The sequence below is a fragment of the Macrobrachium nipponense genome, chromosome 20, assembly GCF_015104395.2.
Source record: "Macrobrachium nipponense isolate FS-2020 chromosome 20, ASM1510439v2, whole genome shotgun sequence".
In the NCBI taxonomy this organism is placed as follows: domain Eukaryota; kingdom Metazoa; phylum Arthropoda; class Malacostraca; order Decapoda; family Palaemonidae; genus Macrobrachium; species Macrobrachium nipponense.
In genome coordinates this window covers 45,561,872-45,585,858 of record NC_061089.1, presented here as the reverse complement: position 1 = coordinate 45,585,858, position 23,987 = coordinate 45,561,872, and the positions used below count along the sequence as shown (strand labels likewise).

At 41.0% G+C, this 23,987-nt stretch overlaps 1 protein-coding gene across 9 annotated transcripts in view; it reads right to left on the bottom strand.

Annotated features, from left to right (window-relative positions):
• LOC135225426 (protein N-terminal glutamine amidohydrolase-like) overlaps positions 1–23,987 on the bottom strand; it is an 89,413-nt gene that overhangs the window by 24,690 nt on the left and 40,736 nt on the right. For 8 of the 9 annotated variants that reach the window (XR_010316957.1, XM_064264777.1, XM_064264772.1 and 5 more), the window contains exon 4: positions 8,604–8,645. The exons of the other annotated variant lie outside the window; for it this stretch is intronic. Coding sequence is in view for 7 of the 8 variants with exons in the window: in XM_064264777.1 (XP_064120847.1) it covers positions 8,604–8,645 (42 nt within the window). In the remaining variant the exon portion in view is untranslated. The remainder of the gene's footprint in view (positions 1–8,603; positions 8,646–23,987) is intronic. 9 annotated transcript variants of the gene reach the window in all.

The window sequence follows — 23,987 nt, the reverse complement described above, 5'->3', positions numbered from 1 at the left end:
AATGCAATTTCTTAACAAATGAGAAAATTGTATTTATTAAGCCCCACAATAAAAACTGTCAGTGTACTAATAATGCTAACTCATAAACTAAATCTCTAAAAGTTACACTATTATCAAAACCACTGAGTCTCTCCTGAGGCATGATGACAGAGGGAAAGTAAAGTCTTAGAAGTTGGACAGCTAGGTGTAATAAGACATATGAAAATGAAAAAAAAGCAAGAGGCAGAAAGCACCCCTCTGGGGGTGCTTCAAAGAGAAATTTCTTGTGTCCTGACTTGATCTTTGTGTATATTTTCAATCTCTTAGAAGGAAAAGTTGCCAATTTTTCTGTAGCCTTCATCTCCTAATAACTTTTAATAAATCCTCAACTATGTCTGTGACCACTAGTAGTTTTGGTATCTCCCTGCCTTCCCTACCTGATGCTGATATACCAAATTGAAGCAGGTAGAAAGCAAGGTAATGAGGAAGGCATGGTAGAGCTCTCCAACATGGATTAATTACATAGTTAAACTAAACCACTTAGTCACATTTCAAGACTTTCATTGTATTCGCCCATGTGATTTTATCTGAAAGCCATGAGGAATGCATGATTACTTATAACAAGCAGAAAGTAATGCAGCATGGAACCAAAGGGTCGCTGCAAAAAACCTCTAGTTCCAGCTATTGTATGCTCCATTTAGTAGTCATATCATCAGTAATATTTAACTGCAGAAAACCACATCCAAAATGGCTTGGCCAACTGTGCATTTTTCATGGTTTGAATCCTCACTAATAAAAATCCCAATGAAAATTGAAGAAAGTGCAAACTCTGTAGTAACCTGAACTTTTCATTGCATGACAAGACATGCTTTTTTTTCCTAAAACAAAAAGTTCACATATTCAGTAAAAAGTAATTTATAAAAAAAATCTAACTGGTAAAGGTTACACTTTCATAATTACCTACCTAGTCAACATCAGGCCTAACGCAAGGATTTACTTTCACGTTCCAGTAGATTCAAATAGATATTCCATTAATGTACAGTATTGTACATCAAAATCAAAACAGCTCTATTTAAGAAATTTGTTTTCAATGTGAACAATTTATATTAAAATATTAAAATCCATTTTAAAGAGTTACAGACTACCTTAAAAACATAATTTCAAACTTCAATAACTAGAAGTAAAAATACTGTACATGCTGAGCTTATAAGGCAAAAGCAGTGACACACAGTAAAAGCACACACAGCTTCAACACTTGACAACACGGCATATTTCACAAAAATGGCTGTTAGGACTTTTCTTTAGTAGTCATCTACCTTACTAAAATAATGTATTTCTCAAGATTGTTTTTTTTGATGAAGTGAGCAAGAAGCAAAATTTTTCTAGTTTAACAACAAAGTATATAACACAGGCCATACTGCCTTAAAAGTTGTTCTGTTTTCAAAATTTATTACTTCTTTAGGTTTAAAGACATTCAGTAAGCATAGTCTCTATCCTATTTTTATGCAACAAAAATGTTAAGGCATATTCTAACATTTATCATTCTTGAGTTTCTGTTAATTCTTCCACCTTGATAAGAGCTGATTTTGATTAATAAGTAAAAAAAGCTTGCAGGCCAAGTATGTGAAAATAATGCACTTTGGAAAACTAAAGCCACTAATTAGGAACAATCCATATTTCAATGTCAAATATACAAGAAAAAGCTGAGCAAGAAGCCTGCAAACTGCAAATGCCACCAAAGTCAAACCATGCACAAAGACACAATCAAAGCTTCTCAAGTGTACATTTTGTTGCCTATATCAAGACATTGGCACTTACCTGGAATTAAATAAATGCCTCAAAGGAAATAATTTTACTAACTATTCACAAAATTCATAAGAAACTCTTAAGACAGGAGACTGCAGAATCACATACCACCTTGAGAATATAAGTGTTCCACAATTCCAAGTATGTATTAGGTCTTAAATGTAAATGACTTCAATATGGAATGGGGTAAGAGAGAAAGGAGGGGGAGGTATATAAAGTGCTGTTCAATACAATTCAGACAAGAACCTAATCTACTAGAATATGCCATCTTATTCAGGGTAGAGCAGGCATGAAAATATGAAACGTACAGGGGGTTTATAAATGTTAACTATGTAGTAATTTGCTGATACCAACAAATCACAATTGCAAATTCATGCAGGGCTCACCAGGATTTGTTTTCCAACAAGAAGTGAAAAGTGGAACAGTAAAATTAAGAATGTTGGAACAATAGTAGGAACAGAGCAAAGGGTAAGGATGAAAGTATGTAACAGGCAAAATGCAATGAGATAATAATGCAAAAACCTTTAGTACTCTCTAAAGTGCAAGAAATTATGAAAACTAATGACAGTCCATTTATATTAACCTTACGATAAAAATAGATGATCATAATTTTTTGCAAATTCTTAACACTATGGTCAAAATTTGATATCACTGTGCAAACTGAAGGCTTCAGATGCAAAATTAAGGAAAAAAAGATTTAAACTAGAATTATTGATACAAAAATTAATGTGGGTCAGCTACAAATGCTCAGAACCAAACCCTATCTTTTCCTATGAGTTGAGCAATTTTACAGTCTGGTTCAACTACTTTAAAATAATATGCTAAGTTTTGTTGGATTTCGCATTTTTCATTATGATTTGTCATGAAGGAACACAAAATAATTTTATTTAGTCATGTTGACTATGCTACTATAATAAGTATAATAGCTACAACCAAAACCAATAACTTCATACTGTACCTGTTAAATGCACAGTGTTATGGCTACATGAAATTCTATGGCGCACTGTTTAAAATTTAAAGAAAATAACAATTCCTACCCAGTATAATATCTTCACAATAACTACAGAAAGGGATTGATGTCTGAATGCTAAAAGAAGAAAAGAACTGTTGCTTATTATAAGCTATAAATATGATTGACCATAAGGCTGGGATTAGGTATTGATGGGACCACCTTACAAAATTTCCATTATTATAATAGAAACCTCATACATTCCTGGACAAACTTTGTAGATTAAACATGTTTTATATTCTGACGTTTTAAATAAAGGATTCTGTTGCAAATACAAAAATGATTATCAGTGAAATTACTGCAATGGATTATCACAAACTTTTCCTGGTGGAAGTGATAACCAGCAATTGTATTTCTACTGAATGACCTCGGTCACTGACACTGCCTCTCAAAATAAATTAAACACTACAACTAAAGTATAACAGCAGGGAGGTAGTCTGAGTCTTCTAAAACTCCCCATGCCTTGCTAGCAAGAAAAAAATTTCCAATTTTTATTTTCAGTTTTAAGAAATTGAATGGCATTTGAAGTAATTTTTTCAGCTAATGAAAAGGAAAAAATTCATTTTCATTATAGCAAAATCAATCTATTCAATGGGATTCTGATCCCCCTCAATTTGGGACCCCCTTGATGTGGTGAGGGGTCTCTTGAACCCCAGAAATTAGTTCCAGGGTTTGAGTCCAAGAGTCTCATATATTTTTATGTATTTATCTGGAGTAATATTGTGGAAATTTTCCACTTTTTATAAAATTTATTGGATCTGACAAGCAGGAAATATCTGAAGCTAAATAGTGGGGACTGTGGTGGGACCATCAACTACCTGATAATGTTCAGGCAGAACTATGCTACAGGACTGGACCATGGATTCCAGGGGGGTCTGGTTCTGGGTATTGGACTCTGCATTCTATCTGGTTTGCCCATAATGTGATTAGGGTGGGGATAATTGTATTCTTGTAATACTCTCAGTGCTATCAAGCAGGTTTGGCCAACACTTGTGCCACTCTAATCATGTTGTGCCATCCCCTATGGGGTAGGGTTGGGACGCGGACATTTGGGAGTCGGTTTCTCACTTGTGCCATTACTGGAAGAATAAACTCCATGAAAGGCTGACGATATCTTTTTGAGGTTTTCAGGTTTATTTTTTTCCCCTTCCCTCTAAAATCTTTATGTCTAGCAGTTGTAAGGATTCGAGTACCCCTGGGCCTTATGATGGGGCTCTTCTGGCACAGATTACGACCTTTGCACACACCATAGAGATTCAAAATTCTCCAAATGTTGATGACTTCTCCCAACATAAATTGATGAAAAGCAGTAATACCAAATCTGATCCCCTTCCTGACTTCCCCTCTCCTGGACCCTCTAGCCATGCTTCATTGATGACGACTTCAATCAAAGACACAGGCTTCTCCAAGGCCCAGTATCGACAGATGAGTGTCCACACGTAAAGAGTAGAAATGTCAGTCAGGCAGTTTACTCGAGGTCATTGCCCTCATTTCTTGCCTAGCCTTCATTATGGTAACAACTATATGGCAGCGATGGAAACTCCACTGGCTGATAAGGTGGAGCTACATAGACTAGCTACTGCAGCAATTCACTTCAAAATAGGAAGGTTAAATTAGACCTGGGGGTTGGTTCAGTTATTTATGGAATAGACCATGAAGCCTACTTTCACCAGTAACACCTTTCATACAAAGGCAGAACTAGGCCTATACAAAATTGTCTATACCATGGATATAATTTTTTTTTTTATCATAAGATTTGGAATCATAACGATCTACAAATAGCGCCGCATAATCTAACAATGAAATGAATTAGGCCTAGACATAGTTTATTCATATTCCGGTCAAAGCGGCTGAGATCCTTACCAGCAAAATCCGGCGGCAAGCTGTCATAAAATCTTGAAAAAGTGTGATTCAAGTGTTCTAAGATTTAGTAGATCTTCAACACCATTTCAAATCAGACAGCTAGGTGAACTGGAGGATGAAAATATAAGAATGCAGAAGATCCTACAAGTTAACCATCCTGCTATCCCTCCTTCGTTTATTCCAGCAATAGATGTATGCAATAAAGAGATAGAAAAGAAAGGTTGTCCGGAATAAGTCAGAAACAAGTTATAGGAGCATGATGAGAGGCATATAAATGATGGGAAAATCTATACTGATGGATCAAAATCAGAAGTGGACTGTGTGTGAGGGGGAATCGTATACAAAAAAGTTACCAAATTCCTCATCCATATTCAATGCTGAAGCAACAGCCATAGTTGATGCTTTAAATCTTGCATCTGATAAGAAATTTAAATCTACAGCAATATATAATGACTCAAGAAGTATTGTAGAAGCCCTAAAGAAATTTAACCCTACCCATCCCTTAATTTAAAAGCCCCAGGAATGGCTTTTTTTATTTTCCTGTTTGCCACAAATCAGTTAAGTTTTGTTGGGTTCCTAGGCACTCTGGTACAGAAGGGAATGAACTGGCTGATAGTGAAGCAAAGGATGCTTCACTATTATTAGAAGATACCTTCGTAAGAAATGGCAACAGAGATGGACTTCCCTATTTTATCCACAAATATTAAGAACAGTATTGATTTCTGGAGTTCGGGTTTTAACTGCATCAGAAGATTCAAGATTATCCTAACACGGCTTAGGATTGGCCATACCTGCTTCAACCATAGTTATAGTTTAGAGGAGCCAGTTTGTGCTCACTGTGATGGTCAGCTATCCATTAAGCACATGCTGGTGCACTGTCCTGGATTTAAACGCCTTAGGTTAAAGCACTTAATAGCTGGGAAGACTATTTTGGAAATCTTAAATGATGGTGTTGAGATAGATAACCTTATGGGTTATCTAAAAGAATCTGGTTATTTTAATGAGATATGATTTCAGTATAGTATTTAGTAAAGATTTTAGTCATTTTTTACTTTATAATACGTATACTATTTTTAAATATAAAATTTTAAAAATTATTTATTTTTTTATTGGTTTTATCTATCATCATTCTTCACTTTTACATTAATATATTTGAACACTGGTATCATCATTCACTTATTCGTAATTTATCATACTAATTCATATATTTCATTTTCATTAGGGCGCTGAATAACCCTGATGGGTTCCGGTGCTTGGTCCTCAAGACTTAAATTTCATAATCAATCAATCAATGGGATTCTGATGTCACACTGAAACAATGAGAATGGAAAAACAACTGCCAAAAGTTGTTAACTGCAAAAAAGCTGTGGTAGAGTGTCAGAATATTCATCATATGGTCTTTACAGCATACATATATTATCACAAAAAGTGTGTTTGTTATAGCAAGTAAACAAGACAAAATAGGAAGGCAGGGTACTGTTTTTTATGCATTTTCTTTAAATTTGGGACAACTTGTATTTAAACACTAAACATATGTAATCTTACATGACAAAGCTTAATTATAAGGTCATTAGCACAAGTACCAACTGATTTTTATCCTCTACCCTGCAGAGAGATTACTTGTCTCTTTCTTGCTCACCATCTTTGTGTGATTCCTTTTGCACAGCAATGACAACTGATGTAAAACACCAAAAATATTGTACCTTGCAATATAACACAAACCATTCTATCAGCTTTTAGTGTTCATTTTCCAACTGACAATCTAAGGAGATTTAATTGTGGAGTACTGTACAATAATTTAAATATGCAGTACGCAGTAATCTCAGATTTCAGCTTAAAACATTCCTTCATGGCAAAAAAACTGCTTAAAAATAAGTTTTGAAAAGATAGACAACCACTATATAGTGGAGAAATTCTTGTACCTAATACACATGTATCACATTACACACTGTTTGTTAAATACCATTATCTATATCTCTGGACCATTTTGAATTCACGCCCACCCCCAGAAAAGAGATACAGCATAAGAAAATAACTTGCATTCTACTATTCGAGTGCAAACAGATGCAGGTGTATTAGGTATAATAGTAATTCGAGTCATTTTTTCAAATATTCAATAAAATTCAACTTAGATGGAAACTAAAACAATTAAAGCATGGTAACAGAAAGAAGTAACTTATGGCCAGACTACATACTGTATTTAGTAAGCATGCACATTATCATAAAAAAAACCCATGAAATATGGGTGGGTTAAAATTTGCAGAGTAACACTGTCACAAATCATAAACGAGGACCATTTTATCATTGAAAGTTAAAAATAGTACAAAAACAATTCCATCCTTGTGGCACTCTACCACTATCAGGTATAAGTAAACCTGCCTACCAGTGACTGAAGATGGTTTAAAACATGACCCTTATTTTGAGGCTCTTTGGTTCACTTGAGGTGTTTACCAACTTAATAAAGGCAACAAAATGAAACAGAAAAAGAAAAAGAGTGCTACAGTATTTAAAGAAGAACTACACATTCATTTATCAAACATTTCATTTAATAACAACGATAAAGTACTAAAAATTATCTATCAGTGAATGAAACTCTCAACAGGATACCTGACATTAACATTTAATTCTCAAAGATGGACCTTCAGATTTAGCACCAAACTACCATGTTATGTAAATCCTTTCATAATACTGCCATAAAAGATAGGATAGCACTCTAAAACTACTGTATCATTCAGCAATACACACTGCAAGTTATATTCCTATTACAAGTTCATGATGCTCTCAGATAGATTTAGAAGACCATATTAACAGAGGCAGCATGAGCTGAGAACTTGTTGACAGAAGAATTAGTCATATAATCATATCAACAATGTCACCACAGTATTGATAATGAAATCCCACAGTAAACTGCAACACAGAGGTACCTCAGCATGGGATGGCAAATTAAATTTAAACAAGAGAAATATGGATGCCAGTATCACAAAACTAATTCTGTCATGTGACAAGAAAGATTAGAATTAGCCTCTATGTGGCCACCTGAAAGGAAAAAGGATACTTCTTTCAATTCAGTAAATCAGTACTGAAAGGAAAGCTACTTTTTAAGAGATATGGAAGAAAATTATTAATTGAAGTATCCTGGATTCAGTCTTACCAAGATGAAGACAACATCTCAAACTGGAAGGATTAGGCATTCACAAAGCTTTATCAATCAAACAAAGTAAAACACCACAAATCAAAATTCCTAACTGACTTGAAGCTGATATGGTGACAGAAGGTTGAATTTCATGGTCATCAAACACAATAAAAGAATTGAAAAGGAGATTTCAGAGGTAAATCCTGTTTAAGGTCTCCATACCAAAATTGCCTATAGAATGAGTTTCAATACAAAAAATATTCAAAGAATGAGAGCTGATGCCTGAAGAAGGTGCAGTTTGATAAGAACACATACTATACAGCAATAAATACAACTTATTTCTTTTTAGTGCTTTAGTTAATAATACTATGGCCTTTATTTTGAAAATCAGGAAATTAATGTGTTAAGAAGCTTGAACATGTATTTGGTAGGAAATATGACATACCGCAAGTTTTGTAACTTAAGTGTCATTTAGTGCCATATGGTAACAAGTTATGCAGCTACACCAAAACCAAATTTATGCATGTTTCAAGCTCATAAATGCTAAATATATTCAAAAACAGAGAGGAAACTTAGATTTTAATGAGATACATAATGATTTTCATAGTCATTCTTTGCACTCAAGTACCATAGATATAAAAATTCCATCTTTGAGGTAAATGTTAAAGTGTTACTCTGACTGTAATAAACAACTTGAAGAAAACTGTAGCAAAAATCTTTTTGTAGTACAATAATTCAAAGATCAAAGGACAAAGCTTAGGAATATGACAAGACAAGCACTCACACAAATGCACACACAGCACGCGAGTGTACCTTTTCACTCGGAGCAACACATGTGAAGATGTTAGAATAATCCTGGAACAATGCAGTAGAAAAGGTTTATAGAATTGTACAAGAAACAATGGGGGGAAATGTGGAAGGAAGATCTACTACTCTAAACATTACAAAATAGGGTAATAAAATATATGGCATGACAACAGGGTGCTCAGTTATCAAATACGTAATGTTCTACACAAGCTACTTCCTCCCAAATCAGGTCTGGCTACCTTGAATATTACTGGCCCTTCCAAGTAAAGGGAATTATTTAGAAGAAAATCACTGGATATCTCAATGCTAACATTAATATGTACTTGAAAGAATTTAAAGGATCTCTTAATTACTTTGCAAGATATCCCAAAGGAGTTTAATAATCTTCAGATAACTTCAACCAAAATTTCACTTCTGCAAGTAGTATTACAATTCAGCTTTAAAATATTATTAAATTTGGATAAAACAAAATATAACAACTATATACAATACACAAACCTAAAAATCTTGGTCCATGGAAAATGAAATTATAAGATCACTTAACTTATACTTATCTATAGGTAGACCAATCTTTCATTAGTAAATATGTATATCAAATTTTATTTACAGTACAATAACATCATTTATGAAAATATTCACTACTGAGAAGCATTTTATCATTCTACACACAATAATAATAATAGACAATGTCTATATAATATTGACATGTAGCGTCATAAATGACACACAAAGTAACATAGCAAGCAAACTGAGAAATTCTGAGGTATGCAAACAGACCATATGAGCATGAAAAATGAGGATGTGAATATACCTATGATAATTGGGAAAGAAATTAACTAGTAGACACAAATATAACTCACAAAATTGGGGAACTGATGTTTGCACTAAATTACCGTAAGGTAGGTTCACATGAACGAATCCATAATTCTAGTTGTAACTTTTATCAGAGTGTAAACATGTCTCTTCAACAGCCACAACAACTTCTCAACATGTGGATTTCACACTTTTTAGACACGCTTATAACCACAAGCCTAGACCCAAGTGTGGCACAAACCAAAAACTTTCACTTTCCTCACAAGTTTCAAAACAGTACCCAAGGTTCCAGCAAGGACATCCAAAAATTGTATTGTGAAGTAGTTTGCTGACTAACAGATCAAATGGTAGAGGGGTCTCTCCCCTCCTCAGTAATTGCTAAACACCAAAATTTCATCATGCCTTCGTAGGCAAAACAGTTTATTAGCTGTCTGCTAGTCAGGCAACAGAGGAGGAAACAGCTAGATTTAAAAAGGACATAGAAATTGCAGGTTCATCATATAATGACTGGCTGAAAACCCATTCTGATTCCTCCCCCTCCAGAGAAAAAGAGGTGTATGGTAGAAAAAATCCATACTATACGGCCACAAATATTGTTTAATAACAAATTTTCTATACTTTTAATACCTTACACAAAACAGGAATTACAATCGATAAATCCATCTGCCTCGTTGGGTGTAAGTTACTCTTAAGATATTGTGAATTCGATATTGAACAATGTAGTACATGAAGCTTAATAAATGTTTATATAGGAAAGTCTCAGATATTAAGCTTCAACTTAATATACTATGTGCAGCAATCTTCAGCACGTAAATCATATGTAAAATAATGTCATATTTTTTTAAGAAAACATCGATCTTACAGGATTCTTCATTCACACTAGGATATTTTTCTCAGTCCTGTAATCAACTCAAGTTTTCATTTAAACATAAAAGGGCGTAATCAACGTAAAAGGAAAGGTAAAAGCAAATACAGCCTAGGAACTAAAAGTACTACAATAATTTTTGCATGGTTTCCCTTTGTGCAACAGATACTCTCAAAATTTTTCTACACAATGGGTATGAGTGGCAAGAACGTCTACTTCAAATTCTTTCTTTCTACTAGATAAGGTTAAGTTTAACATGAAGTTAAAAATGATATTGTTAGTATACAATAAAGTTTTGTACATGCTTACCTGGCAGATATATACTTAGCTTACGTCTCTGACGTCACGACAGAATTCAAAACTCGCGGCACACGCGACAGGTAGGTCAGGTGATCTACCTTACCTGCTGCTGGGTGGCGGGTGTAAGAACCAAACCCACTTTCTTGTCAGATTTTCTCTTCCACCTGTTTCCTGAGGGGAGGCTGGGCGGGCCATCAATCGTATATATCTGCCAGGTAAGTATGTTCAAAACTTTATTGTATACTAACAATATCATTTTTGTACATGAACTTTCCTGTCAGATATATACGTACTTAGCTGATTGACACCCTTGGTGGAGGGAAAGAGACACTCAAGTACAAAGAAAGGGGAAACAACACATGTTATAGGATATAAAAACCTTGGTTCTTACCTGTTTTAGGCAGAAGACTTCATAGTTACTGTCTATTAGTCTGCGTTGCCTGAAGAGCTACAGCGAGGGCGTGGCCTACAGCTGAAAAGACTGGGTGGGTACCAATGGGAACTGTATCCGCTTACTTGGTAGATAGGAATCCAGTTAGATCTTGTCAAGGGGATCCACCCACTTATATGACAGAACCTGTCCACTACCATTGCAAGGAGCTCAAGCACAACTCAGATCACCTAACCAAAGTACTAATTGTTAGTAATACGACTTGAAAGAGATGCCTACCTGCATCCTCTTCCATACAACCATAAAAACACAAAACCAAAAACCAAAGGGGAAATAATTAAAAAGGATATGCTTCAGCTCCCTGCCCCAGCACTGAATCCGCTGATACGTATGGGCCTAACCCAAAAGCTTCTCATACGTAATTTTCACGTCTCTCAGGTAGTGGTTGGCGAAGACCGAGTCGACTATCCCAAAAAGTCGCTTTCATGAGATTCTGCAGCGACATATTCTTCTTGAAAGCCAACGACGTGGCGATGGCCCTCACTTCATGAGCCTTTACTTTCAGGAGCTTATAATGGTCTTGATCGCATGCCACATGAGCTTCCTTTATTAAGTTCCTAATAAAGAATGCCAGAGCATTTTTTGACAAAGGCCTACTGGGATCTCTTACACAACACCAGAGGTTGTCCATATTACCCTTAAGTTTTTTCTTTCTCTGGAGATAAAACTTAAGGCTTCTTATAGGGCAAAGAGTCCTCTCTGTTTCTACTCCAACGAGGGAGGACAAGCCTTTTACCTCAAAACTCCTGGGCCATGGAGTGGAGGGGTTTTCGTTCTTGGCTAAGAAAGAAGGAAGAAAGGAACAAATCACGGAGTCTCCTTTGAATCCTACACTTCCTTCTAAGGCTTGCAACTCACTTACTCTCTTAGCTGAAGCCAAAGCCATGAGAAACAGGGACTTCATCGTTAGGTCTCTAAATGAGGCTGATTGAGGTGGTTCAAATCTCGATGACCTCAGGAAAAGCAAGACTACATCAAGATTCCAGCTAGGTGTCAAATTAGAGACTTTCTTAGTTGTTTCGAAAGATCTTATCAGGTCATGGAGATCTTTATCTTACGAGATGTTCAATCCCCTGTGCCTGAACACTGAGGCTAGCATGCTTCTATAACCCTTTATGGTTGAGACCGCCAGACCGCATTTTTCCCTCAGGAAAAAGAGGAAGTCTGCTATTTGGGTCACAGAGGTACTGGAGAAGGAAAGCTTCTGATTCCTGCACCAACGTCGAAAGACATCCCACTTCGACTGGTAGACCCTGATAGTAGGTCTTCTTGCAGTGGCAATAGCCCTTGCAGTCTTTGCTGAAAAACCCTTCGCTCTGACAAGACTCTTGACAGTCTGAATCCAGTCAGATTGAAAGCGGGGAGGTTCTTGTGATACCTGTCGAAGTGGGGCTGTTTGAGCAAATCGATCCTTAGTGGCAGGGATCTTGGAATGTCTACTAACCATTCCAGTACCTCTGTGAACCAGTCTTGGGCGGGCCAGAACGGAGCTATCAATGTCATTCATGCTCCTTCCGATGCTGCAAATTTTCTTAGTGTCTCTCCCAGAATCTTGAAAGGAGGGAATGCATAAAGGTCTAGATGCTTCCAGTCCAGCAGAAAAGCATCTATCGCTACTGCTCTCGGGTCTGATATCGGGGAGCAGTAAAGGTCTATCCTCGCGTTCTTGGAGGTCGCGAATAGATCCAAGTGAGGTCTGCCCCACGTCTTCCACAGCTCCTGGCACACGTCCGAGTGAAGAGTCCACTCTGAGGGAAGGACTTGGTTTTTCCTGCTCAGAAGGTCGGCCCTGACGTTCCTTTCTCCCTGCACGAATCTGGTGAGGAGTCTTATCCTCCTTTCCTCTGACCACAGAAGAAGTTTCCTTGCTGTTTCGTATAGGGAGAAGGAGTGCGTCCCCCCTTGCTTCCTGATGTAAGCCAGTGCTGTGGTGTTGTCCGAGTTGATCTGAACCGCTGCATCCTGAACGAGGGACTCGAAGGCTTTTACGGCTAGCCAAACCGCCATCAACTCCTTTTTGTTGATGTCCCAGGACACCTGTACCCCCTCCCAGGTGCCTGACACTTCCCTTGAACCAAGCGTCGCTCCCCAACCTGTGTCCGACGCGTCGGAAAACAACACTAGGTTGGGATTCGGCATGTGCAGGGATATACCTTCCACGAAGCGAAGAGGGTCTGCCCACCAGAGGAGATCCTTCTTTATCTCCTTCGAGATCTTGAAGAGGAATTCTAGATCTTGAGACCGGCGGTTCCAGTTCCGGTTCAAAAAGAACTGTAGTGGTCTCAGGTGCAACCTTCCTAGAGAAACGAATTGCTCCAGCGAGGAGAGCGTCCCCAACAGACTCATCCACTCCCTCGCTGTGCATACATCTTTCTCTAGAAAGGTTGTGACCTTCTCGGAACATCGAGTTATCCTTTCTGAAGAGGGATACGCCCGAAAATCCGGAGAAACCATCCAAATCCCCAGATAAATCCGATCTTGGCTGGGGATTAACTGAGATTTCTCGAAGTTCACTAATAGTCCCAGAGAACTTGCCAGGGTCAACGTCTTGTGAAGGTCCTCCAGACATCTTTCTTTCGATTTGGCTCTGATAAGCCAGTCGTCCAAGTAGAGGGAAACCCTCACTCCCTCCAAATGTAGCCATTGTGCTACATTTTTCATGAGCCCCGTAAAAACTTGGGGGGCTGTAGAGAGGCCGAAGCACAAGGCCCTGAATTGGAAAACTTTTCCTTTCCACATGAACCTTAGGAATTTCCGTGAAGAAGGATGGACCGGCATGTGGAAGTAAGCGTCCTGAAGATCTAGTGACACCATCCAGTCCCCCGGGCGAAGAGCTGCTAAAACTGAAGATGTCGTCTCCATGGCGAACTTTCTCTTCTTCACGAAGACGTTCAGGGTGCTTACATCCAGAACCGGTCTCCATCCTCCTGAGGTTTTGGGAACTAGGAAGAGGCGGTTGTAAAAACCCGCAGAACAAGGCTCTTTCACTAGCTCTATAGCTTCCTTCTCCAGCATAAGCTCTACTGCTAGAGCAAGGGCTTGGTTCATGTGAGGGTCTTTGAACTTGGCCACCAACTCCCTTGGGGTTGTGGTCAAGGGAGGTCTTGAAATGAAGGGAATGAGGTACCCCTTCCTGACGATTGAGAGGGACCAGTTGTCCGCCCCCTTCTGGGCCCAGACGTCTGAGAATCTCAGTAGTCTGGCACCTACTGTAGTCTGGAGGACTTGGGTGCTACTTCTTTGACCTAATAGATCGAGAGAAGGTCCTTCCTCTCTTAGGAGGTCTTGTTCCTCTAGAGGAGGAGGAACGGGAGGGAGGGCCTCCTCGAAAGGGCTCCTGCCTTGCGGGTGTCTCCTTCTTGGGTTTCGCTTGGAAGGATGTACGAGGCATCCTAGCTGACTGGGCTAACATATCTTGCGTGGCCTTCGCTGAGAGGGCACTCAAGATGTCTTGTATAATCTTCTTAGGAAACAGCTGAGGCGAGAGCTGTGCATACAACAGAGAGGCTCTCTGCGTGTGAGAAACCGCTTTAGTTAGAAAAGAGCAGTACACTGCCCTCTTCTTGATAACTCCCGCTCCGAAAAGAGAAGCTACCTCGCCAGAACTGTCTCTCACTGCCTTGTCCATACAAGACAGGACACAATGTAGATCCTCAGGTGAAAGGGACTCCTGGGATTGAGTCTTCTTTGCTAAAACTCCCAGGGACCAGTCCAAGAAGTTAAATACTTCAAGGACCTGGAACATTCCCTTCAGAAGGTGGTCCAACTCACTCATTCCCCACGTCGTCTTAGCTGAAAGAAGAGCTGAGCAACGAGCGGAATCCACCAACGAAGAGAAGTCCGAGTCCGCGGAGGAGGGAAGAACCAGGCCCAAAGGCTCCCCTGACTCATACCAAAAGCCCATCTTTCCCGTCAGCTTGGAAGGCGGGAACGAAAAAACAGTCTTTCCTTTCTCTTCCTTGGAGACCAACCAATCCCAGAAAACCTTTAAGGGCCTTCTTCATCGAGATGGTGGGCTTCATTTTCACGTATGAAGAAGTTTTCGTTGTCTTAGAAGTCGAAAACAAAGAAGGAGGTGAAGGAGGAGCAACAGTAGAAAGGGCGTCTCCAAATTCTTGTAACAGGAGGTCCGTAAGCCTCTTGTATGAAGAGACTGAAGAATCCTTGGCCAACTCTTCATCCGTTGCCTATTGATCCTCTTCAGAAGAAGGGCGCTTATCCTTCGAAGGGCGCCTGTCCGGGGAAGAGCGGCTGCCTGGAGGAGAGCTCTTTCTAGGAGAGCGCCTACTAGAAGCGGCGCGCTTGTCATGCTCTAAAGTCTTGCCCAGAGGGGAGCGCCTGCCAGGAGAAGAGCGCTGCTAGGCTCTTGGCGCCTGCCACGAGGAGAAAGGCTCTCAGGCGAAGAGCGCCTACCAGACGGGTAGCGCCTACTAGGCTCTGGGCGCCTGTCTAGAGGAGAGCGGCTACCTGGGGAAGGGCGCCTGCTCGGAGATCGGTGCCTACTAGGTTCTTGGCACCTACTAGGCTCTTGGCGCCTACTAGATTCTCGGCGTCTGCCAAGAGGAGAGAGGGTCTCTGGCGAAGAGCGAATGTTAGGTGAAAAGCGCCTACCAGGCTCCAAGCGCCTGTCCAAGGGAGAGCGGCTGCCTGGAGAAGAGCGCCTGCTTGGAGAGGGGCGCCTACAAAACTCCTGGTGTCTACTAGGCTCCTGGCGCCTGCCAGGCTCTTGACGCCTGCCAGGAGGAGAACGGATCCTTGGCGAAGAGCGCCTGCTTGAAGAGAAGCGCCTGTCCTGTTCAAGGTGTCTGACTCTGGACGAGCGGCTATCAGGAGAAGAGCGCCTGCTCGACGCGAGAAGCTTCCCAGGCTCTTGGCGCCTGCTCAGGGGCGAAAAGCGCCTACTCGGAGAGTAGTTCCTATCAGGCTCTTGATCGATCGAAGAGCGGCTGCGAGGCTCTTGGTACCTTTCTGCAGGAGGCGAGATATCCACGAGGTCTCTCTTAGACTTCTTCACCGGGAGCAAGACGTCCTTCCTACGGTGAGAACTCCCTGCCAAGGAGTCCGCCAGAGCCGAAATCTGCGCCTGCAAACCTGCTAAGATACGCGCCGGAGATCTCTCGAAAGCCTCTACTGGGGACGAGGCTCGAGGGTGAAAAGGAGATGAGAGCTCTTGCGATCTCCTGGTTCTCTTGACTTCTACCTCAGGCTCTTCCGAGAAGTATTCAGGGCTGGAGGGAAGGGCGCAAGGAGCCTTCCAGGCTCTCTTGAGAGGGCGCGAGGCTTCCGAGGCGCTCCATCCGCGCTTAGGAGAGGGCGAAGATGACGAAGAGAAGCACTGGCACAAAACTTCTTTCTTGGCTTGATCCAAGGCAGCCTGGGAACGTAAAACAGGATCTGCCGAGGGGACGCCTGACCAGTGGGGGTTCTCCCTAACCTTCCTGCAGCTGTTGACTTTCCTCCTCCACTGGGTCTGGGAGTCTGGAAGAGGTCTAGGCCTGGAAGCATTAGTGAGCCGGTCAGACGCACCCTCCACTGCACTAGGGGCACTGCGCAATTCACTGGCACTATCACGCTTACCTTCTAATGAGCGTATTTTGCTCTCCATGCTACGAATCGTGGCCCTCATGGAGGCCACCTCCGAAGGCGTATCTTCAGGTTCGATGCCGGGAGCAGGGGCTGAAACAGGAGAAGGTACTAACTCTACAACAGGGTTCTCTACTTCAAGTTCGCTAATGCGCGATCTACTGGAGCTTCTTGAAGAAGCCTTACGGACCCTATCTTTCTCTAACTTCCTTAAATAGGAAGAAAGAGACTTCCATCCATCTTCATCCAATCTTTCACACTCCTTACACGGGTTATTGAAAGAACATTCATTACCTCTACATCCCATACATACATTGTGAGGATCTACCGATGCTTTAGGTAGCCTCAACTTACATTCACTCACAGAGCACACTCTAAACATGGTAGATTTTTTAACATCAGAATCAGCCATCACAAGAAAAATCCAGAGAAAATCCAAAAAACCAGTCCACAATCGCGTATGCCAAGCCAAATGAAAAGGTACTTCACCAAAAATGTCAGTCCAAAGAATCCAGGCAACGAGAAACAAATCCAACTATCGTGAGGACCAGCGACAGAGAAAATCTGACAAGAAAGTGGGTTTGGTTCTTACACCCGCCACCCAGCGGCGGGTAAGGTAGATCACCTGACCTACCTGTCGCGTGTGCCGCGAGTTTTGAATTTTGTCGTGATGTCAGAGATGTAAGCTAAGTATATATCTGACAGGAAAGTTCATGTACAAAAAAATATTTTCCATCCTTTCACTTGGCCCTCATGTATGAAATGGCTGATGAATTGAGCATTTGAAAATCTGGATCTCCCTAGAGAAACTAGACATACATATGCTATACTCTAGTGCAGTGTATGAAGTAACTACAAATCCATCCTTTAACTGTTTGAAAACAAAAATGGAGCTTCAATGAAACTGTATATCATGTACAAATAATTTCTGAAAGAAATTAAACAAACATAGGTATGAAAAACCAAGTTTTGCAAAAGGCTACATAAACAAGAGCATAAGTCAGAAAGTTACTAATATTCATTGCTGCATATACAGTAGCCTAAATTTAAATGCTTAAATATTCTCTGTATTCTTGCTCAAGCAAGAAAATTACCTAAATCTATGTGGTATATCATTGATGTCATTAGGCTATGAAATGAAATACACAAATAATTAAACCTTCTGGCATTACCAGTGAAGAGCATTTGTCTAAAATTCCATATCTTAATGTCAGCTGCTAACCTTTTGCAGATTACCTCTTCAATTGTCCCTCCCATAAAGAAACATCTGTAATCTCAACTGCATATATGAAGAAAGCATGAGCAAAAGAGACAAACTTATGCAATCTACTTTTCAATTACCATTATCATTATTAATAATTAGTTTAACCAGACTCAATATTCTGGACTCTCAAAGTTCAGGCCCACAGGGTTTGTCTTAGTAAATACGTATATTGACTATATGTAATAAATTGCAAATCCTCAAAAATCTAACAATTTGATTAACTGAAAATGTTGAGATTCTATAAAAAATTTCTTCTGATTTGTTTCAAAAACTTTCATTTATTGGAAAATATGACATTAAGAGCTAAGAGTTTCACTCGCCGGCAGTTAAAATCCCAAAATTCACGGGTCGCGCTAACTATCTATTTGCCTTGGTTAGGTAACAGTGCCCCACCGACTTTCGGGGCAAGAGAGAGGAACAACACAGCAAAGAGCTCAGTTTGTTTATGCTCATCAACAGGAATCCATGCTGTGGGATGGTGGGTGGGCTCTGATTATATAATTATTGGTAAGTATAATTAAAACTTTATCTAATCATAAAAATGTCATTTTTAATTACACAATTTCCCCAGTTTTTCTAGTTTTTCTAGTTAAGTACTTCAGACTAAGTTCGTGCATAAGTTCAAAACAAGGCCCAGACAACCACTTTAACACAATATCAAGATTCCAAGGCACCATGGGAGAATCTTTACGAAAAGAAGTATCAAACGATCTAATGAGATCAGAGATGTCTGGGTTGGAGGACAAGCCCAAGCCTCTGTGGCGGAACACCGATGCTAACGTGGCCCTATAGCCCCTTGATGGTAGAGGAAGGCAGGTTTCTTACTGATCTCAAATGATGCAAGAAATCGGCTATTTACATCACAGTGGTCTTAGAAGAAGAGATGTTGGAATTCTTACACCACCCTCTGAAGATTCTCCATTTATTCTGATACACGTTACTAGAAGATCTTCTCCTACACATGAGATAGCCTCTGAAGCTCCCTTAGAAAACTCTTTCTTTCTAAGGAGTTTCTGGACAGTTTGAATCCTGTCAGGGCCAGAGAAGATTGGTTTTTGTGGAATCTGTGGAAATGTGGCTGTCTGAGTAGCTGCCTCTTTTGAGGAAGCAGCCTCGGGAAGTCCACCAATAGATCTACGAGATCAGGGAACCATTCCTTTGATGGCCAGAAGGGGGTCGCCAAGATCAGAGACACATTGCTGTGTACAAGGAACTTGTTTGGCACTTGCCTTATCAGGCTGAACGGAGGGAAAACAGTTCCTTATCCGACCAGTCCATAAGAAAAGCATCCACAGCCCACACCTGTGGGTCTGGAACTGGCGAACAAAACAGAGGAAGACAATGGTTCCAAGATGTGGCAAACAAGTCTATCATCGGTTTTCCCCACAGTTTCCAAAGGTCCAAGTATAGACCAGAGGATCCAACATCCATTCCATCAGCAGGACTTGCCTCCAACGACTTAGCTCGTCCTCTAAAACACTTAGCTTTCCCTGGATGAACCTGGTGACTAGATGCATATTGTTTCGTTCTGCCCAAATGAGGAGGTCTCTTGCCGCTTTGTAAAGAGAGAAAGACCGTGTCCCTCCTTGCTTCTTGACATACGAGATAGCAGTTGTGTTGTTCGCATAGACCGCTATCATCTTGTTTTCTACTTCTGATGCGAAGGACTGAAGGTCCAGATGTATTGCCTTTAGCTCCTTCACATTGATATGCAAAGACCTTTGCTCAAGGGACCATACTCCCCATCCTAGGTCCGACACATCTGAAAAGAAGTTCAGGTCAGGGTTCAGTTCAAAGAGAGACTTACCTTCCAACAGTCTCTTCTGTGAATTCCACCAAAGAAGGTCCACTTTTATTTCCTGTGTTATATGAAAAACATGCAAGTCTGGAAGCTCCTTTCTGTTCCAGCTCGCTTTTAGATAGAACTGCTGGGGTCTGAGATGTAGCCTGCCGAATGACACAAACTGTTCCATCAATGAAAGGAACCCCAGCAGACTCATGCAATTGTTGCCCGAGCACTCGTTTAAGGCCAAAACTTCTTGTATCTTTCTTCTGCAAGAATCTACTCTTTTCTGGGTCAGAAAAACCCAAAAACTCTGAGTCACTAAGACCATTTCAAAATATTGAATCTCCTGAGTGGGAGTCAACTGAGATTTCTGGGAGTTTACAAGGATTCCTAACTCCTGTACTAGAGAGAGTCTTCTTGAGCTCCTCCGCACACTGACTCTCTGACTGGGCTCTTAGGAGCCAGTCGTCTAAATACAAGGATATTCGTATCCCCTGAATGTGGAGTCACTTTGTAATGGGAGCCATTAACCTGGTAAATACTTGAGGCTCTATTGTCAGTCTGAAACAAAGGGCACGAAATTGAAAAATCTTTCCTTCAAATACAAACCAGAGATACTTCCATGACTTGGGGTGTATGGGAACATGGAAGTATGCGTCCTGAAGATCTATGGACGTCATCCAATCTCCCGCGTGAATGGACAACAGGACTCTTTGGTTTGTTTCCATCTTGAACTTCGTGTTTACAACGAAGACATTCAGAGCACTGACATCCAGGACGGGCCTCCAGCCCCCCGATGACTTGGGAACTACAAAGAGATGATTGTAGAATCCCGGGCACTAACAATCTAGAATGAGTTCTACTGCTCCCTTTCTTACATTAGAAGTTACTTCGTCCTCTAAAGCCAAAAACCTCTTTGATCCTCTTGAATTAGCTGTTAAGATGACTGGCGTGCTGACTAAGGGAGGCTTCTGAGGAAGGGGATAACATAGCCTTCCTTCAGAACCTTGACAATCCAAGGCTGCCCCATTTCTCTGCCAAACTTCCCAAAACATTAGAAATCTGGCTCCTACACTCTTGCAGAGAACGGCATCCTCACTTGCTAAAGGAGCCCCTCAAAGACGTTTTCTTGATGGATTTAGACAAAAATCTAGTACTTCCTCTTGATTTTGCAAGGGATCTCTGTCTGGCCCGAAAGGACTGGTTTCTTGAGGGAAGAGGTTGTCTCGCAACTGTCGCTGGAGGATCTCTCAGTCTTTTTGAAGACTGGGCAAGGAGATCTTAAGTACATTTCTTCTCCAGATCCAAAGCAACTCCTAAAACTGTAGCTTCAAGAAACAAGTGTCTCTTATCTAAGGGGGAGAATAATAGAGCTGATTTCTGCAAGGAAGTAACGCCCTTTGACATGTAGGAACACCAGAGCTCCCTCTTCTTGAGCATTCCCATCATGCAGAGAGAGAGCAAGTCAAGGGAACCGTCCCTAATCCCTTTATTGATACACGAGAAGACTCCTATCCAATGTGCCAAGAGGTTCTCCGAAAGCAAAGGGCAAGACCTAATCTTGCAGGCCAGAGCACCAAAAGACCAATCAAGAAAGTTGAAAACTTCAAATGCTTTGAAAATGCCTTTCAGAAGTTGAGCCAACTCTGAGGCAGAAAACAAAATCTTCCCCGAAGAAAAAGTCGAGCGTCTGCCTGCATCTACAAGACCAGAAAAATCTCCCTGTGCAGACACGCAAACACCCAAGGAAGGAGCCTCTTTTGCGTTTCACAGCATAGGACAAGTATCTCCACCTGGAGATTCGGGAAGGTGGAAAACAAAAAGAGGTCTTGCCTTCTTCCCTGTTTTCAGCAAGCCAAGCGTCTATCTCTTTAAAAGCCTTCTCAGCTGAGGAGGACAAAACCATCTTTGGCATCTTCAAGCGTTTCAAGGAAGGTATACTATCCTAACCAAAGTCGATTCAGGAGACAATGGAGAAGTCGGCTTGAAAAAGGACGGATATGTGGCGAGGAAGAACTTCAATAAAGCCACATACGCTGAAGAGGGAGCCTCTTGATCCTCTGTAGCTTCGTCTTCAGATGAAATAGGGGAAAGATCCACATCTGCAGGAGCCTGAGGTGTGGCTGCATCAACTTGTGTTCATATCGAAACAGCCTCTATAGGAGTTTGCGGCGCTGCAGCATCTCTAGGCATCCGAGGAGACGATGTAGAGGGAGCTTCACCCACTACTGGCACCAGTTGAACTGTTGTGGGCGCTTGCTGGACCGTCATGGGCACTGAGTTGTCGGAGCTTAAACTGAAGAAAGAGGCTTATCCAGTTAAAGCAGAATACTGTTGAGCTTCGCCTGAATGGGATCTACTGTCTCAGCAGTAGAAGCAGCACCAGCAGGACCTGAGGGAGTTGAAGGGAGCTCCTGCGCAACGCAAGCAGGCACTAATTGGTGCGTGACAGAAGGGAGCTCAGGCGCCAATGAGCGCTGACTACGTCCAATGGGCACTCCTGCATGACAGATACAGGAGCTTGAAGAGGAGCCAAAGAGCGATGACGAGCCTTGGGCACCAGAGGAGCATCAACTTCCAAGAGGCAATCAGAAGAAAAATGCTCCGGGCTGTCCCAATGACTGCAAAAAGGGCATGGTTCTCTAGGTTTCTTAGTAGGAACCACTGGAGATGCATCCAAAGCGCCTCTCTTCAACGGTCAAGACTTGCTCCCCGAATGCCACTGGCGTCGTGGAGAGGAGTCATCCAAACTTGACAATTTATGCACATCCAAGGAGAGCCCTTCCCAACGGCTCTCCATTTCAACCTGGGAAGCGACAACAGGTTGAACTGAGGGGGCGACTGCTCATGGGCAGACCCTACCGACCTCCCTTGGGTTACCTGTTTGACTCCTCCCCTGCACTGGGGAGTGTGACAGTGACCTTTGCCTAGGAGCATCGGTGGGACGAACAGCCACCTCCTCCACTAACGTAACACTATGACTTTTCGCTTTGTCCATAAGGACCGTCACAGACACACGAAGCTGCTCCATAGTCTGTACTAACAGAGCAAAACGCATATCAATCTTTTCCTCTAGACAGGTGATGGGGTTGGGATCGGAAGTGCAGGAGCCTGCAAACGGGGAAGGTGGAGTAGCAAGAGAAGTGGGTGCGGGAGCTAAAGATATAACAGGAATACTCAGATGTGAATTCAAATTAGAAGAATCCTGGCTACCTGATTTTGAATTGGCCCTAATCAAAGCCTTTCTCTTCCTGTCTCTCTCTAATTTCTTTAAATGAGATTCCAAACTCCTCCACTTCCTTTCGTCCCAATCAACACATTCATTATATGTATTATCAAATGAACATGTTTGCCCTCTACAATTAGTACATAAAGTGTGATTATCGCACGATTCCTTGGTTAGCCTAGTCTTGTAGCCTCTAGTGCAAGACCTAAAGCTAGCAGATTATCACAGAACCTAACGCTATCTAAATGATTTGCCAAGACGGCTAATACAAGAATAGAGTATACTTCACCAATTGTGATTACAAAAAGGAAAGTCCAAAAATATTTCAGGAATAACTGCAACCGACAACCATAGCCATCGGCCAGCAGAAAGAAACTGAGCTCTTTGCTGTGCTGCTCCTCTTTCTTAACCGGAAAGTGGGCAGGGCACTGTTACCTAACCAAGGCAAATAGATAGTTAGCGCAACCTGCAGATTTTGGGATCTTAACTGCCGGCAAGTGAAACTCTTAGCTATATAATTACTGGGGAAGTTGTATAATTAAAACAAATAAGTTTAATTTTAAGTGTTGCTTTGTATTCTATGCATTCTGGGACTGGGTTGCATGGACTAATCAAATTTTATTCGTAAAAAATAAATTAAAACCACACAATGGAATATGGAATAAACTAATCATAAAGCCAAAGGCTGTATTAAATTAAAAATGAATATGAGTAATAGCTGCTGTCAGTCGTTCTCTGAGAGGTACATAGTGCTAAAAGCATATGTCTTAATTATTTTTTCTAGTCAGTATTTTCGTGGTGACTAAGAGAGTTTAGGCCAAAGGAAATTAATCATTTACATTGCAAATAAACATAAATTGCAAACTCAAAGTGCATTAAAAGGATTCACACACATGCTGCACTCTGGAGTAATTTCATAAACTTGGGCATTCTGACAAAACATATAGCACACGTTCATTGCCAGACTTTTTGAAGTCTTCCAAAGGGAACCTTTTTTGCAACAAGGGATGAAAACACTGACCAAGCAACCAGTGTCCATGATTGGATTGCTAGCAATACTATGAAATGATAGTTTATCCATTTTCTAATTGGAAATGAGACT